General features: G+C 35.6%; 2 protein-coding genes across 3 annotated transcripts; both read right to left on the reverse strand.

Moving 5' to 3' along the window:
• Window positions 1-284: 284 nt before the first annotated feature.
• On the reverse strand, window positions 285-4,814 carry LOC110936303 (cytochrome P450 734A6). Its single transcript, XM_022178653.2, has 4 exons — window positions 3,723-4,814; window positions 3,125-3,375; window positions 1,337-1,688; window positions 285-799 (listed from the first exon to the last, which is right to left on the reverse strand). Exons 1-4 carry the CDS (start codon window positions 4,209-4,211, stop codon window positions 380-382), a joined length of 1,512 nt encoding a protein of 503 aa, XP_022034345.1. The 5' UTR covers window positions 4,212-4,814; the 3' UTR covers window positions 285-379.
• Window positions 4,815-4,910: 96 nt separating this feature from the next.
• LOC110936304 lies at window positions 4,911-15,553 on the reverse strand. Of its 2 annotated transcripts, none has more exons than XM_022178654.2 (16): window positions 15,400-15,553; window positions 13,177-13,385; window positions 12,194-12,330; window positions 11,993-12,103; window positions 11,786-11,887; window positions 11,506-11,614; window positions 11,226-11,420; window positions 10,629-10,797; window positions 10,457-10,538; window positions 9,629-9,722; window positions 9,011-9,107; window positions 8,652-8,745; window positions 8,277-8,349; window positions 7,920-8,093; window positions 7,669-7,791; window positions 4,911-5,288 (listed from the first exon to the last, which is right to left on the reverse strand). In XM_022178654.2, the coding sequence occupies exons 1-16, from the start codon at window positions 15,536-15,538 to the stop codon at window positions 5,127-5,129; spliced, it is 2,070 nt and encodes a 689-aa protein (XP_022034346.1). In that variant the 5' UTR covers window positions 15,539-15,553; the 3' UTR covers window positions 4,911-5,126. The 2 variants fall into 2 exon arrangements, with proteins under 2 accessions (XP_022034346.1, XP_035844985.1); XM_035989092.1 differs by lacking the exon at window positions 15,400-15,553 and adding an exon at window positions 15,262-15,285 and having other exon boundaries at window positions 4,934-5,288.
• Between the last annotated feature and the right edge of the window lie 2,355 nt (window positions 15,554-17,908).

Below are 17,908 nucleotides of genomic sequence, written 5' to 3' on the forward strand. Positions count from 1 at the left end.
ATGTAACCCCATGCCTGGATCGTATACTTTACTTGGGTGGGTCATAACCGAGTCGGTCGAGGATTCATGCTCAACACAGGTCCTTTAAAACAGATTTTGTGCATATTCTTAGTCGAATCCATTTGTCTCCCAGGATACCTCAACTAAAACAATATATCCTAGATATAATTTGGTCTCACCATAAGAAAGATCGTGACTGTCAAGCTAGCATCATATTAAGGTTGTATTGTATTGTATAATACCTAATTGATTTTTAAGTTATCAACTAAAAGATTAAGAAAAAATAATCAAACATGAGGGTATTCATGAACTGTTCGAACCATAAGTTAACGAAAATAAATACCAATAAACACATATATTTGTTGAACTGAACAAGTTTTCAACTCCTCCTACTGAATATCATTTGAGCACCGTATTGGGGTTGCAAAGCTAGTGACTGCATTGGAGCATGAACGTATGAAGGCGAAACAACAAATGAGTAACGGCTAACGATCATAGCCAACGCGATTTTGGCCTCGACGACTGCTAGATTTTGGCCAACGCAAACCCTCGGGCCCAAGCCGAACGGGAAGAACGAGGCTAAATGGTTCCTAGGCTCCAAAAATCTCATGGGATTGAACACATTTGCATCTTCTCCCCATATTCTTACATCATAATGGACTGCTGTCATGGCCAAGAAAAGTCGTGTACCGGTTGGAACATCAAGTCCACCCGCGAGTTTCACATTTTTCGAGGCTTGTCTCACCATCATTCCAGCTGGAGGGTAGAGTCTAAGTGTTTCATTCAAGATCAGGGTAACCTGTTTGACAAAAAGGAAACATGGATCTAGGAGTTCGAACCATATATAAAATCAGTGGTGTTAATGAGTCATGTTTACGGGTTGAACCTAACAATAACCAACACACGACACAATTCCGGAAATCGTATTAGACACATGAATCCAGACACGACACGTGTTTTAACAGGTGGGCACAAACACGGCCCATTTAACTTGAAAAAAAATTATTAATACTCTAAAATTACACATTTGAACGAAAAATACAAATGTATGTAAAATAATTATGTTTCAGATATAAAACATGATGCTTATACTCTTTTATTTTTCAAATTTTGACATGACATTCACAATGAGTTAAAGTTATGACATAAAACATATCTTTTTTGTTTCACTTAAAAGATCAACGCTTCAGCCTGCATTGCTAAAACATGTTGGTGGGCACTTCAACATGTTTAGACTAAACTCAAACCCGTAAATTTTATGTTATACTGTTATTATGTTGATGTGTAGTGTCGTAAATTCACACCCTTGTAAGAAACTGGAGACGTATAGACTTACGATCTTTAAGTCTGCCAAATTATCAGCACTAGGAAACACATTATGACCACAGATGCGGTCAACTTCTTCTCGAACTTTGTTTTGCCATTCTTGATGCAACCCGAGAAGGAGAAACGCCCATGTCAAAAGATTAGCGGTTGTTTCCTTTCCCGTGAAATAAAACGTCTTGCATTCATCAACAATCTCCTTTAGATCAAGTATGTCGTCTTTCTTAGAAGGCGATATGAATGCAGTGAGTAGAGTATTCTCATTTTGTTTGGTGTTTTTGTTTTTCTCAATCAATTTAGTAATTAGTTTTGTTGTTTCTTTCTCGAGCTTCCACAATGTTTTGTTATGTTTTGTCGGTAAAAACCTACACAAATTGCTAAGATGTTAGCACATAAATCAAAACTAACGTTGTGTTACCGAGTTTCATTTAATGAAGGAAAAGAAAGGATTTGGAGGGATTTAAAAAAAAAAAGTCATTTTCCAGAGTTTTTTAAGGAAGAAAATGGATAGAAATTGAAGGAAAACTTAAGTAATTTTCCTTAAATTTAAATCCTTCCAAATTGTAGAGATTTGGAAGGAAAACGTTTTTAACACATAAAATCTTTAATTTTATTTTCATTTCTCTCCAACTCGAGAACACGAAATTTAATTAAATCTTTTCTTTCCACTCATTTTCTTCTCTCCTTAATTCATTGTCTCTTCTTTTGTTTATTAAACCCGGGAACACAACGTAAGGGGTGTAAACGAGCAGAAAAGAGCTTGTTTCTTATTTTTTTTTTATATAAAAAATACACCATCTCACAAAAAAAATGATTCTTTATTGCTCCACAGAAATCACTCAAAAGTCAAACTACATGTAGATACGTCTTCTGATAGTAACAAAGTTTCGTTGTTGTTATGAAACGCTATTACTATTTATTAACTATCCTTTTCATAGTTAACCGTAAAAAAAGATAAAATAAAATAAAAAGGTTACTAAAGAATAACCAAGTTTAATAAATATTTCATTTAGCTCGTTTTCTATAATCATGAATTGCAACACTAGAACACCATGCAAACTTGTGTGTTCTTTGTAATTGTAAAGAAGTTTATGTGATTTTAGTAAAAACATATTGAAAATTGGTTGGGATTCATAATATTGTTTAGCTACATTTATCACAATTTTAAACATATATAATATAGTTATATATTTACTAGATGTAAATAATAAAAATTTAATTTAGACTTACAAGCTTAGTTTTGTTCATTATATGAATCTCGGGCTTGAGGTGATAAACAAGCTCTAATTTAGGCTAAGCTCATTTTTAGGGTAGTCTTTGATAATTTGAGAAAACATAGTCCCTTAAATTCATGGGTTTCAATCAAGTAATATAAGATTAGTTAGGCTAAATGGAAAATGGATTTGAATTGTCCAAAACTAAATAGGTTATGGGTATTAAGATAGTTAAAAAATAGGTTTAAAAATCATATTGGGAAATATTATTTGATTTTGTTTTAAAATACAATTTGATATATAATATATTTAAAAAAATAAAAATTTTGGACCCCTGGGAAACTGGGCCTCGGGCGGTTGCTGACTTTGCCCGGGCAATAGGCCGACCCTGCTCATTTCATATATTCCAGTGAAGCCATCTTAAGTAGTTCACAAACAATTCATTAACTTCTTCGTTTTAGCAAATAATAACCTTACTAAACTTAAGTACAAAACATGAATATTGGTCATAGTTACCTTCTTGTTCAAATAGTATAATAATATAATAATGTATGCAAATGTAATATATTGATCAAAAGTATAATCACCTGGATCCTGGTAAGTAGATATTTCGACTGGACCGTAAAACAAGTACACTTTGTTGCTCCTGCAATTCGAATATTCGTTTGCCCTCTGAGAAATTGCTTCCAAAAGCTGTTCGAGATATAATGTCTCCAGAGAGTTGATGAAATTCTTTGTGAACGTCAAATTCGAATTCTGATTTGTTACTTGCTTCAATAGTCGCATCCCATTTGCTCATCATATTTCGAATACTATCCACAATTTCAGGAACCCATTCCTAAGGCCCAGTTGAAACAAAAACAGGCCCAATGGGCTTTTAGTTATCAATTTATCTCTAAATTTATTTTATGTCCATGTATAATCATGATGTATGTTATGGATTATATAAACATAACTTACTTCTCAAGAAAATAAATTGGATTTAAAAATATCAATTGTAAATGAAAATTTAAAAAAAAAGTTGGTTAGTTTATAAACTCCAAATAGTTTCTAGTGGTAAATATTTGTTAAATAAATTTATAATTAAATTAAACTAAACCAAAAATGTTTATTTTTATAATTTTATATATATATTTTTTTAGATAAAAATTCAAAAACTGTTGGATTTTTTTATTAAAAAAATACCTTGACTCTTTCCATACTAAAAGCTTTATTAGCGATCCTTCTATGAACAACCCATCTCTCTCCCTCCAACGCCACAAGCCCATCACCGAACATAAGCTTTAAAGCCGGCCCGAACCTGATCTTCCCAAACGACCCGCTTTCGCTGACTAGTATTTCTTTGATCATAACCGGGTCGGACAGGGCCAGGCTAGCCTTTGACCCGAACCAATACAAAAATGTATCTCCATAAACTTTTGACCAGTTGTAGTATTGTGGCATCACTCTCTCAACAACCACCTTATGGTTGAAAGAAACCGAGCGTGATGATTCCGCCTCTGCGAACATCCTCCGCTGTATCCCGGCTGAGTTGCCGAAGATCGGACGGTAGCCGGGACCTTTTACGCCCTGTCGGCGGAAGTGGAGTTGGATCCGCATTGGGATCCATATGTATTTGAAGAGGATAGTGAATAATATGGTGAAGAACAAAGGAAAAATAAACACATAATTCATTGTTGGCTGTGCGTATGAGAGACATCTAACTCTTGATTGGGGTTTTGATCAAATGCTTTTTATTTTATTACTTTTCTTAAATAATGCATGTTTTAATGTAGAATAATGACAGATTATATAAATAAAGACTTTGGTTATAAACTTTAAGCTACCATCATTGTCTTAACCGAAGACTTCAAATTGGTTGGCATCAAATATTGTTAGAAAAGCTAAACGAATCCTTAGTGGGTTCTTTTTGAGATATACAGGCATCAAATTTTGTTAAAAAAAGCTAAAATATACCAATATTACTCCAAACTTATTTGTTTAATCACTTTTTAAATTTTAATTAAACAAAGCTCATGTCTTCTTTAATCGCTTTTAAAATTTTAATTAAACAAAATATTTGTATATACGAAAAATCGGCCTTTTTAAGACATAAAAATATAGTAGAAAAAAGAAAGAGATAGTTATACAGTTACATAACTCTAATCATTATGCTTCACATATAAAACAAAAATGTAATCAAAGAATCCGAATCCATCAAAGCTACAAGTTTCAAAACAAGTTCGATCGTAGCGCCTATGATTGACGCACTAAAGTACGTATTTTGTTTCGTTTATATCATTTAAACGCCTTGAAACCGAGCGAAAATCAATAATACTCACCGACATTGTAAAATATAAAACTAACAAAAACATATTTTCATTAAACCAGGAGTTAAATGGTAATTGAATACTTTACTAAAACGTTGCATACAACAAAACATGCATTTATGAACCACTACAAGTACCAGAATGATATAACAATAGCATTTGGAATGTGTCATGCCACAAAGCAAAAACATGACCACTGCCTAAACTGTGAAACTATGTTGTAACTCAACATTTATACGACTACACAGTTTCATCACTACACCAAAAGAAAACCTACGTTCTAGGGCCGACATGTTCTGAAAATCTCACCCCGCATCATGTCTATCGGGTTGTGGTCCATAGTGTAACGCTCTGGGCCTAAGTACATACCGGTTTTTTCTAGAATCGCGAGCCCTTCATCCCTACCGTATCTAGAGCTGTAGAGCTTTAGGTACTCGATGTCCTAAAACACGAAAGAAATATATATTTATCAGGTAAGTACTAGACAAATGGTGAACTTCTCAAATCATTTTATTTCGAAAGATCAGATTACTATATATATGAAAGATATGGCTTCTGTAATCATATTTAAAGTGTAATTTATTTGTAAAATTCAAGAGAAGACAAACAGATTTAGTGACGGCAATCATGTCGGGTTGGCTGGTTGAATCATTGAACCCAAACATGACCTATATATTTCTTTGCGTTATAGATATCAACCCTAACCTGAACACACTTAAATTTGTCGAACACGACCCATTTAAACCTATATATCTAAATAAGTCAAACGGGTAGTAATCAAGTTGTAAACGTGTTAAGCTGGTAACCTGCAGGTTGGAGGGGTCAGTGGTGTAATTAATGGGTTAAACGGGCCATAAATGGGTTGGTGGGTCAACTTGTTTAACTAAATGGGTTTGCATGCCGTCCTCTTTAATTGTACGGGGTTAAACATGCCAACCCAAACACGGCCCGTTTATTGAGCGGGTTAGATGACAACCCAAAAAGACCTGATTACAACTATGTTTATCATGAAAGAAGATAATTGGTGAACTTCCAAAATCATTATATTTTAAAGAGTAAATTATGATTTTGGCCCCTACGGTTATATCACTTTTACCCTATTAGCACAAAAAGGAATCTTTTGACATCTGTGCCCCCGTCGTCATATTTTCTAACCCTTTTGGCCCCCATCACTAACCCCATCCATTTATTGTGTTACAAACTAATCATGTGCCCCTCACATGAGGGGCATTTATGTCAATTCACCCACTTATAAACCCTTTTAACAAAAATAACCCATCTTCATCTTCTTCATTTAAGCATCCCCATACCCTAAAGTTCGAAAAAAACATCAAAACTCAATTATATTCAATTTAATACCTTTTTTTAACATTATCCGTAGCAGGTGCACACACCTTTCCCAATTCTCACCTATTTAACCCTTTTCATTCCTCAACTGAAAAACCGGTCCAAGATTTGCTCACAAGTTTCACAACTAAATAATATTTTTTTGTTACCGATTCTTACTAAAAACATGATGCCAAATAATGGGTTCGATTCCGATTTCACTCTTCTCGAGTCTATTCACCGGCACATGGGGTGAATTACTCTTGAAACAATACGATTCCGATTTTGACTGCCACCGGTCGCCGGCGACGACTTCGTTGGAAAATGGTACAACTGTTAAATCGGAACCGGAGAGTTTTGTGAGTTTGCCGGAGATTTCAAGTTTTCCGGCGGAATCACCGCCGCAGAAGGTGGAGCGGGAGAGGGGGAAACATTATAGAGGTGTGAGGCAGTAGCCATGGGGTTTGCGGGGGAGATAGGGGATCCGGCGAAGGGTATGTTTTGGCATGGAGCTTTTAGAAGCTTCTAGCTTTAAGCTTTTAAGAAAAAGCTCCTGCTCAATAAAAAGCCTTGTTTGGTTGAAGGAGCTTGAAGCTTTTGGTTGAACGCTCCTACTAGTAGCGTTTAGAAGGAGCTACAAGCTTTTAGGAAAAAAATGACTATTTTAACCTCTAAAGATAATAAACTTTTTAATGCACAAACTTTTTAAATTTTTAGTTATGTCCATTTTGGTCATTTTATACATTTTATTAAAAGCTCCAGCTACTCTGCCAAACACCAAATATATCTAAAAAGCTACAGCTACCAGCCTCCAGCCACCAGCCAACAACTACTTTTGCCAAACATACCCGAAGAGTGGTTCTACTTCTAGGGTTTGCGAGGGAACAGGGGAAGAAGATGAAGTGGATTAGATGAGGCAGGGATTTTGTTTATAAAGGAACTTAAATGGGGTAGGTTAATGACATAATTGCCCATCATGTGAGCTGCACATGACCTATTTTTAACCAGAGTTATGGATGGTGTTAGTCTAGGGGGCCAAAATAGTTAGATAAATGAAGCTTGGGGGCATAGATGTCAAAAGATTCCTTTTTGGGCTAATAGGGTAAAAGTGATATAACCATAGGGGCCAAAATCGTAATTTACTCTATTTTAAAATTAGATTACTATAATATAGGTTCTTTAACCATTCCAAAATTATCCATTACCCACCCAAACAATTTGTAAAAAAAAAAAATCATATTCAAGAAAAGAAGAGAAACAATTGTTGCTGGTTGAACCAACCAACCCAGCATGTTTTGGCCCATTCCAAAATTATCCATTACCCTCCCAAACCCAACATGAGCCTTGTTTCGGCCGATGTACTCTTGGGTATCCTACTGTAACATACTAGCATACAGTGATGATAAATTTTAATAATTATGCTCTAGGTTGCAAACGGGTCATGGTGACATAACAGAATGAGAATTTATAAAGAAGAGTAAAAAATAAAAGATCACCTGCAAGCCACTCAAAAGACGCTCTAGCCTAAGAGAAGCCACTGGTTCACGCGAGGATGAGAAAACTTCACCAGGGTAAAACAATACACCATCACCTGGGGGAAGCCCCCGCCTGAATTTTATCTGGCTCATATACACCCAAAATAAACAATAGAACTTAAAAATAAATACACGTGGCGAGTTTGGTAAGGGTACGTTTTAGTATTGGTCAAAAACAGGATGGGTCGGGTTGACCCATAAACATGAGGTACCTCTGCACTAGCAACAGTAGCCTTCTCGTAGCAGTTGGCACCCCAATAAAGAAAGCCAGTGCCACCTTCTTTCCATACGCGCCACATCACTGCACGGTGTTGTGTGCCCCGCATACCCAGGTGCCAGTTAGGGTGAGGATCCGATGGTCCCATGCAAACATATGTCCACCATTCCTGTTCAATATCATCATCAGATCGTTTGTATACTAGTACTACTAATTTAGTAGATATGAAGAACTGAAAGTGACAAAATCGGTGGCCCGTCTGGTTAGGTAACAGATCAAAAAGGTCTGGGTCAATTGGGTTGACCAAGTCCCTTGATGAGTAAACGGGTCGAAATTGACACCAAGATACTACCTCATTATTTTCAGGTTTTATCTCTGCAATTATATCCTTCACCAAGTCCTCACGGTTACCAATCACCCATTCACTGCAAATGAAAAAAAAACATACATCGAACTCAGGTTTTGGTGCACTAGTATAGATTCTGTATACTCAAGGTCAAGTCTTTAGAAAATATTTAAAGACATCAACTAACGGTATATATATTTATGTACTTTTGAGTGTGTTCACAAAGATATCTAATCCTTAACTTCTCAATTTTTCAAAGTTAATAACCAGTTAACCACATTTTTGCAACAATCACGTATCACTTTCCTTCTTTAGGCGGCCCTAATACCCCTTGTTAAATGCAAGGGAACGAAAGCATAGCTAAAAGAATAATATTATTACCTTGTACAATATATTTGTGTATGAGGGCGAAGGAACCCTGGTACTTTGAGAAAAGCCTCAAAATTATTTGGTGCAAGAGGTGCATCACTTGGACCTGAATAAAACTCGAAACTAGTCTCAGACCATCCCTAGCATCTATCCATTTCAAAATCATTACAATATTTTTAAAAGTATATTAGTTATTTTTTCTAACCAAAATGTCTACATGTAGTAGCTGGCTAAAAGATAAAACACAATCTAATGCGTAGTGGTCTTTATTATATCTTGGTTAGATTGTAACAGAAATAACTTGTAAGTTTCTTGCAGGAAATATGGAGAAAAGATAGTGGATGCAATTTGCAGATTAGAGACGCTCTTACCGGAGTAGTATGTAGTCAATACACGGGCATCGGGTGCATAGGCATGAATATCACTAGCCTGGCGGCGGATAGCATCGTACTGTTGCATATTCAATGGCTGAAAGAAAACCATGTGTTCCATGTCAAACAAAGCAAAAGACAGATATGATAAATGTTTATCTCCAGATTGTTATTTTATGGTGGAACTTCATGCAGATCATATTGATGAGTGTGAATATTAGTATATAAACTTGTAAATACAAGTTTGACACTAAAATCCTTTCATGATTCATGTTTCCCCTGAATTTCAAGATTTTCTGTTATTATTATGTTTTATCTTTTATCCATATCCGCGTGCACACACATACATACATATATGTATGTATGTATATGTATATATGTAATTATATATGCATTTTGATATTTGGTTCAACAGTTAATACCTCATTTATGGAGTAAAGATTATGAAGGTTCATGTTTAGTTTCTTGATTTTGTTTTCTCTTGATGTACAGTTTGATATCCTGGACTATGTACTTGATTTGGTTTTGCGACTTCATAGTGCCTTGCTATGTGTCGTTTGCTCTTGATTCGATGAATAAAGATTCCATTGTTGTTGTTCCAAAAAAAAAAGTTAATACCTCATCCCACAGGTAAAAGTAGGCTTTCTTCCAATGGCCTTTTGATCTCAAGATCTCAACTTCCTTCTGCAGGTAATCCTTTGCTAAATCACCACTGTTAAGAATCAGTGATGTCAATGACGCATGATCAACATCATCATACATTGGAGGTGACAAAATGGGAGGGTCGGGTCAAAACAGGTCATTTCTATTACGATTCACGTTAACCCAACATTTCTTGTCCAAAATTCTATAAACCGTTAGTGCATATATTTATAGGGTAAGGTCATCGTACAAATGAGCTTAACATACTAAACGTGAGAAGTGAAGGAGTGACTTTTCTTTTTTTCCCCATCTTGTCAAGCACGTATTTTAGTCCCATAATCTAAAAAAAAATCGTGTATTTAAACTAGTAGAGTAATTATGTAATCACTCTAGTGTAATACTCTAATTGCACATAATTACTCTACTAGAGTAAATACACGAAAAAAAGTAATTATTTTTTACATATTTCAACTAAACATCATGCTTAAGTAGAAGAAAAAAACTTCCTTCACTTCTCACGTTTAGTATGTGAAGACCCATTTGCATTTGACCTTTACCCTATATCCATATTTACAAAAACTAGATTATTACAACAAGAATCTAATCTTTTGAATAAAACAATCTACAAGGTTGTATGCAACTAGATCACACTTGGGCCACTTTAACCCGTGTGATAGTGCCCTTTTTGGCTTATATTTTTTTATTTGACCAAACAGAACCGAACCATTCATATGTAAACGGGTCGAAATCCCCCCCCCCCCCCCATGACACAGTAAACAACACTTCAGGCATCTAGTGACATACCAAGGGACTACAGGACTATATGGAACAGCATAAGCTGCAAGGCGAGGGTCTGAGAAAAATTCATCTGATTTCGGATGGTCCGCTACATAATACAAAAAAATAAAGAGATAAGATATCTGATAACTGGATAAGATTAACTAGAAATAATCGCTTGAATGATGAATGATCATACCAGGCCATGGAGAAGTGTAAGTCAAAACACGCATGCTGTTACCCCATTTGCAGAAATATGGACTGATTTTATATTGAAGCAGCCACTTAAAATGTAGTTCTAGAGCATCGTACCATTCGGCAGTTCCATGTTCAACACCAAATCGATCTTCGATTACAGTATCAGATATCTTAATAATCATGAAGGATGGGGACATTTTTATAGAAAATTTCTAGATGCCAAACAATATAGTCATTAAATTAATATAAAGTACACAAATGGTCCCTGTTGTTTATCAAAATTTTGGATTTGGTCCCTAGATTTCTGAAAGTACACGGATGGTCCCTGTGGTTTGCACTTTGTAACGCATCTAGTCCCTAGCCAACAAATCTAAAGGTTTTATCATGTCCAAGTTAAGGACTAAATGCGTTACAAAGTGCATACCAAAGGGACCATCCATGTACTTTTGGGAAAACTTGGGATTAAAACTGTTACAAAGTTCAAACCACAAGGACCATCCGTGTACTTTTGGAAAGCTAGGGAGCAAATCCAAAATTTTGGTAAACATCAGGGACCATCCGTGTACTTTACTCTTAATATAGTAGGAATTTAGGATACACCAATGACAGCTGGAAGTGAAGGTGTTGTTGGGAGAACAAAGTCCCATACAGTCAAACTTAGCTTCACACGTATAGAAAGGTTTGCATCTTCATCCATCATATCTAGTGGCCCGTTTTCTGAAAAGAAATCAGAAAAAGAAGGCGAAAGAAGAACTCTTCGTAAAGTTGTAGTTGCAGATTTCGCTCTTTCTACCTGAATAAAAAAGAGAAGATTTTATAAACGGTTCATTACAAAACGTGCTGCACAAAATGTATGCATGAAATAATTCTAATCTCACCACTTCTTCAACTGGTTTCCCGTCGATTTGCTCAATGACATCAAGACAATTTCTGAGTTCCCTATATACTTGATATTTTTCAGACTTATCATGAAATTGTGCTGCACATCTGTGAAGAATCAAAGTTAACATTTATTACTACAAATGAGATACAAAAATAATATTTCTTTTCTAAATCAATTAATAGTATTAGTAATCCAAATATGGGCATGTAAACAAGCTAGCAATTATTTGGAATCAGCAATTAATATTTAACTGAAAAAAGAGGGTAGGCAATCACTCTGCATCGGTTTTCGTAGCCGTAACAATAAATTCTCCATCATATTGTCCTGGGGGCTGTGTACTTGGAACATCAATAGAAACCCAAATGGCAGTAGTTTCTCTGCAAAAAAAAAATAATAATAATAATAATAAATAGTAGTCAAATCAAAAGTCAACATGAAAGAACATTCAAATTTAAACTTTCTATCGCTGATGTAATAAATACCCTGGAAGTAGATTTATCTGTGAGACTGGCATATCAATTGGTACAAGTGCATCTGGAACACCCAAGATGGGGACCACACGTCTTAATGTAACTGATTGACCAATGACCAACCTGGTTATAACAAAATTTAATTATATTCTTAATTTGGAGAATTGGAGATACCATATTAATATTGCAGAACGCGTGTCATAAAATATTAACCTGTCACCAGAAGTTGAACAGAGATCAGTACACTGAATTTGCACAACCCCGGCATTACTGGATCCACTCCAAGAAACTTTAGGACGTATAGCGATTTGTATGCTTTCCCTCTCGTTTCTTCCGGCTAAAAGAGATACCTTCAAGGTAACATTAAGTTATTATGCATTCATGTGTGATTATAAACCATCAAGCTTCAATCTAAGAGTGAAATGCCATTTCCGTCCCTTACGTTTGGCTACTTTTGCGACTTTCGTCCAAGTGTTTGTTTTTCCGCATCTGGATCCAAAAGGTTTGAAATCTTGCCATTTGCATCTGACTCGTTAACTCCATCCATTTGTTAACGTTAGCTCAGGGGTATTTTCGTCTGTTTAGAGTTTTTTGTGATGATTAAAGGGTTTGGGTGGGGAGAAAGTCAACATAGGTGGACGTGGATCTTTATTTCTTATAGATTTTTTTTTATTTAATAAAAAATGTCTAAAAAACGGAAATGCCCCTCATTTAACGGAGAAAAATGGATGGAGTTAACGAGTTGGATGAAACTGGCAAGATTTCAAACCTTTTGGATCCAGATGCGAAAAAACAAACCTCTGGACGAAAGTCGTAAAAGTGGCCAAACCTCAGGGACGAAAATGGCATTTTACTCTAATATTTATATCAATGATAATAAGGAATACCAACAATCCTAATAGGTAACACGAAGAGCCTGGCAATTATAGAAATATATTAGAACACTTTCGCCGATGGCATTAATCTATTTTCAAACGCGAAGAACAGCCAATGCCGATAAAGAATTAATTTCTTATTTCCAATTTTAACCCTTGCCTCATTTGACATGTCTACTATGATTCAAAGTGGTGTTTTAAAGGATACACTAGCTCAAAAAGACCTTTTAGACATCATTATTGTTTAATAATCCAATAACCCCATTGTCCTTATATCCAATTTAGCCTGCACCGACAACTTTCAAAAACTTAGATACTTACGGGCTCCAGTGGTCTAGGTGTTTCTTGAGGTCCGACATTTGCAGTGCTAGGCATGCACCACACGTGCACTAGTTCAGAAGATGGAACCCTAGAAGGGTCGATTGTCCCTCTTAGTAAACTTTGATCCTGTAAGCTACCGTCATCCCATCCATATGCTGTCCCGCCCCCTGCAACCCCCTCAACTGGAGGAACCGTCTCTTGGGGACTCCCTGTAGCAGAGTATAAAATGCGACTAATGAATGATAAATTATGCATCCCATCGTAAGCCATTACATGAAAATCTTACAAATATAAGTTAGCACGCAGAAAAACAGTTATACTTGCTTGCTTCTAAATTCACTACTCATAATTTCGTATTCATATTTCATTTTACTTTTGTCAAAGCTGGTTACTGAATAAAGTTTCAATCAACTAAAATGGCCGATAAGTTCAAGAAAATACATGTGAGGTGATATGTAGATGATATAATAAATGGTCCTTGATATGCATATAAGCCAAATAGAGTACATATAGATACACCCTTGGTGCATTTCTGTAACTACAAATCTAACGAAACCTAGCCCTTCCCAACGGTAAGTTTAACTCTCCACCTTGGCCTAACATAAAAATTTCAGCAGCAACTACATATCTATCTTTAAGATAAAATGTAGAAACACTCTGTCCTGAGTAAGCGATCAAATGCTCTACAGTAAAATATAAAAAAATCCGCCCCATGTATGATGAAAAACATGGAAAAACTCCTTAAATCCACTTCAACTTTATGAATTTCCCAATTAACAAACATGTAATCCAAAAACTCCTCAAATTCTAGCAGATTCTTTTTCATATTTCATAACATTAATAATTGTTTTGGGTTCATTCTACTACCTCTTGTGGCAGCGTTAACCGTAAAATAACACGAATTTATGAATTTATATCGTCTAAAGAAACATATACATAAAAATAAGCAATTACACAACCTACAGATTCTAATCATCAAACTAAACCAAGAATCAATGCAAACATCAAAATTCAAATTACTAACAAATCATAACCGCCAAGTACAAAACCTTAAAAACCATATAAAACCGATCACAAAGGCTGAATAGACAACCTAAGGCGGTCCCTAATACAACTTGACAGTGAACAACAGCGGATCAGGAACAAAATAAAGCAGGTAAGTGAAACTGAAACGCTTCGATTAGATTACACAAACCGGAGTCATGTTTGATGTCGCATATTCAGGTAATGAATCAGTGTGATTCTAGTATGGTAAAACCGGATGAATGCAGAAAAAACAACGAAAAAAATTGCTTAAACTTTATTAACTCCCCAAGCGACAAACACGTAATCCAAAAACTCTTCAAATTTCAGTACATAAACAAACCACACAACCTACAAAATCGGATCATCAAACTAAACCAACAATCAACGCAAACATCAAAATTACCGACAAATCACAACCTTCAAGTACAAAACCCTAAAAATCACATCAAAAACCTAAGGCAGTCCATAATGCTACTTGAGAGTGAACACGTAATCCAAAAACTCCTCAAATTTTACTAGATTCATCTTCATGTTTCGTAACATTAACAAATTACACAACCTACGCATCACGATCATCAAACTAAGCCAACAATCAACGCAAACATCAAAATTACTGACAAATCATAACCGTCGAGTCAATATCATATCAAAACTGATCACAAACACCTAACAGACGATGAGTTAAACCTAAGGCAGTCCATATACAACTTAAAAGTGAACACCTAATCCAAAAACTCCTCAAATTTTATTAGATTCTTCTTCATATTTCATAACATTAACAAATTACACAACCTACAAATCACGATCATCAAACTAAACCAACAATCAACGCAAACATCAAAATTACCTACAAATCATAAACGTCAAGTAGAAAACCCTAAATATCATATCAAAACCGATCATAAACAATGATAAACAAGTGGAAAGTGAACACGTAATCCAAAAACTCCTCAAATTCTAGCAGATTCTTCTTCATACATCATAACATTAACAAATTACACAACCTACAAATGACGATCATCAAACTAAACCAACAATCAACGCAAACATCAGAATTACCGACAAATCATAACCGTCAAGTACAAAACCCTAAATATCATATCAAAACCGATCACAAACACTGAATATACGATCGAGAATAAAGTAAAGCAGAAAAGTGAAATTGAAATTGTAGGATGAAGGATAGATTAGACAAACCGGAGTTATTCATGTTGGGTGATGCAGGTTCAGTGTGATTCTGGTGTGGTGAAACTGTAGAAATGAGTGAACCGGATGATGATGGGCAGGTAGGCACCGATTTGTGTTTGGTTGTAGTATTAGAGCACCCGGGGCACATCCGTTAATCCCCGTGATGAAATTATATAACGGGGTGGAACACCGCCGCCGGTGCTTTTTATAACGAGTTATAGTATAACGAGTTATGGTGGTCACGCGTTAAACTTTGAGTTTTGATAGGGTATGACTTGTACATTGTGCATTAATACTTGTACATTGAAATCCCCATCATTAGTGATACCACCCCACTACATTTCTATCACTATCACTAGAATATTGGGTGCTGACATGGCATGATTTGATTGGGTAACTATCACTATCACTAGAAGTTTTAGGGGTAACTTTATTAAATAAAAAGGATATTAAAGAGACTTTTTTTAGGCAAGTGTTGTTTTTATTCTTTTCATTTCAATCTATAATTCTTCAATATTGTTATTATTTTGATACTGGGTTTTCTGTTTTAACGAGTACTAAGATCCGCGTGCATTGCGGCGTGGGTACGTTGTAAATGTCGAATGGACTAATCCAAGCGTTATGTGATGTGTTAATTATATGAAAACGTGTGTTGCGGACGTATCATATTGAATTCAATGTAACTTGCGATTGTATCAAAACGTAAAGTAAGTAAAATTTATACCGTACAATCATAACTTTGACCCAACTAACTCGAATTTATACCGTCAAGTCAAACGTATTACATGCGAACTGATTCATATGTAGGAAACATACAAAATAAAGCACGAAAGCGTATACCAAGATTACGTTGAAACGTAGACAAACTCGAATTTATAGGAAAACATATTAAAACCATATTATGCCTCACACGCTACAGCTTTATAAATTTCAAAAAGTATTTTAAACGAAAGACATTAATTACCTCTTGTGCGTTCCGGCAGGGTATTACAACGACATTAACGAGTTAAAGGGCACGTTCTCAAACTTCACAAGCAACATCGAAACGTTGTCGCTTGTGAAATCGACGTCGCTAGGCAATTAGAAAGAAGAGTATGAACTTGAGTAAGTTCTATTATGGAAACCGAAATTTAGGATAAAAAAATTAGAAGTCACAGGAAAAATTGAATTGTAAAAACGATTGTTACGAAACACGAATTCGACCTTTTTTAAACGCACGTTGCGACCTAATAATTTAAATAAAGTAATTATATATAAATCTAATTTGCAACATATCTATGCATTATGGTTTGTACCATAATGCTTAGTGACTTGTACCACTAAAGACAAACTTGTCTTTCATTTAAACACTATAAATAATTTTGCGAGTTAACACGACGCAACGTGCGTGTGTGGTTAAACGTTTTTACGTCGTCTATTTTTTTCCCGTTTGACAGGTTCATCGTAACGCTCGGGGTCCTAAATCGACTTAGTTATTTTTCATGTATTTTACGTTTCGGTTTAATTTCTTCGCATTAACACAAAGACAAATTTTTATTTCATTTAAATACTATAATTATATATAAATCTAATTTGCAACACATCTATGCATTATGGTTTGTACCATAATGCTTAATGACTTGTACCACTAAAGACAAACTTGTCTTTCATTTAAACACTATAAATAATTTTGCGAGTTAACACGACGCAACGTACGTGTGTGGTTAAACGTTTTTACGTCGTCTATTTTTTTTTCCGTTTGACAGGTTCATCGTAACGCTCGGGGTCCTAAATCGACTTAGTTATTTTTCATGTATTTTACGTTTCGGTTTAATTTCTTCGCATTAACACAAAGACAAATTTTTATTTCATTTAAATACTATAAATAATTTTGCGAGTTAACACGACGCAACGTGTGTGTGGTTAAACTTTTTTTCATTGTCTAATTTTTTTCTGTTTGACATGTTCATCGTAGCGCTCGGGTCCTAGATCGACTTAGTTATTTCTTTATATGTTTTACGTTTCGGTTTAATTTCTTAGCATTAACACGCTGCAACTTCAGTGTTGGAGGTCGCTGGTAATAGTGTGGCATTGGTGTTCGCTCCAGCCGCAACGCGAGGGGTGCTTAATACTAGTTATTATGATAAAGACGAATATTATTGATATATTGGTTCACTGTCGATATAATGTTGTAAATGGTAGAAAAGTGAACCTTAGCCAACTTTCCAGAATCTTAGGTGCTGTTTGTTTTTTCTGCGGCAAAAGGTCTGCAGTCTGCGGACCACATCTGCAGGCATCTGCAGGAGAAGAGATGGACCAAATGTCTGCAGTCTGCAAGGAGAAGAGGGTTTGTTTTTTTTTTCTACAAAACCTCTTCACAGTTCACACACAACACACACACTACTCTGCCTTTCTCTCTCTACAAACACACTCTCTCTCTAGAATCTGTCACCACCACCGCCCAAAGCACCACCACCACCGCACCACCACCGCCACCACCACCACTGCACCACCACCGCCATCAAACCTGCTAATCCAC

The sequence above is a fragment of the Helianthus annuus genome, chromosome 4 (assembly GCF_002127325.2).
Source record: "Helianthus annuus cultivar XRQ/B chromosome 4, HanXRQr2.0-SUNRISE, whole genome shotgun sequence".
NCBI classification, from domain to species: Eukaryota; Viridiplantae; Streptophyta; class Magnoliopsida; order Asterales; family Asteraceae; genus Helianthus; species Helianthus annuus.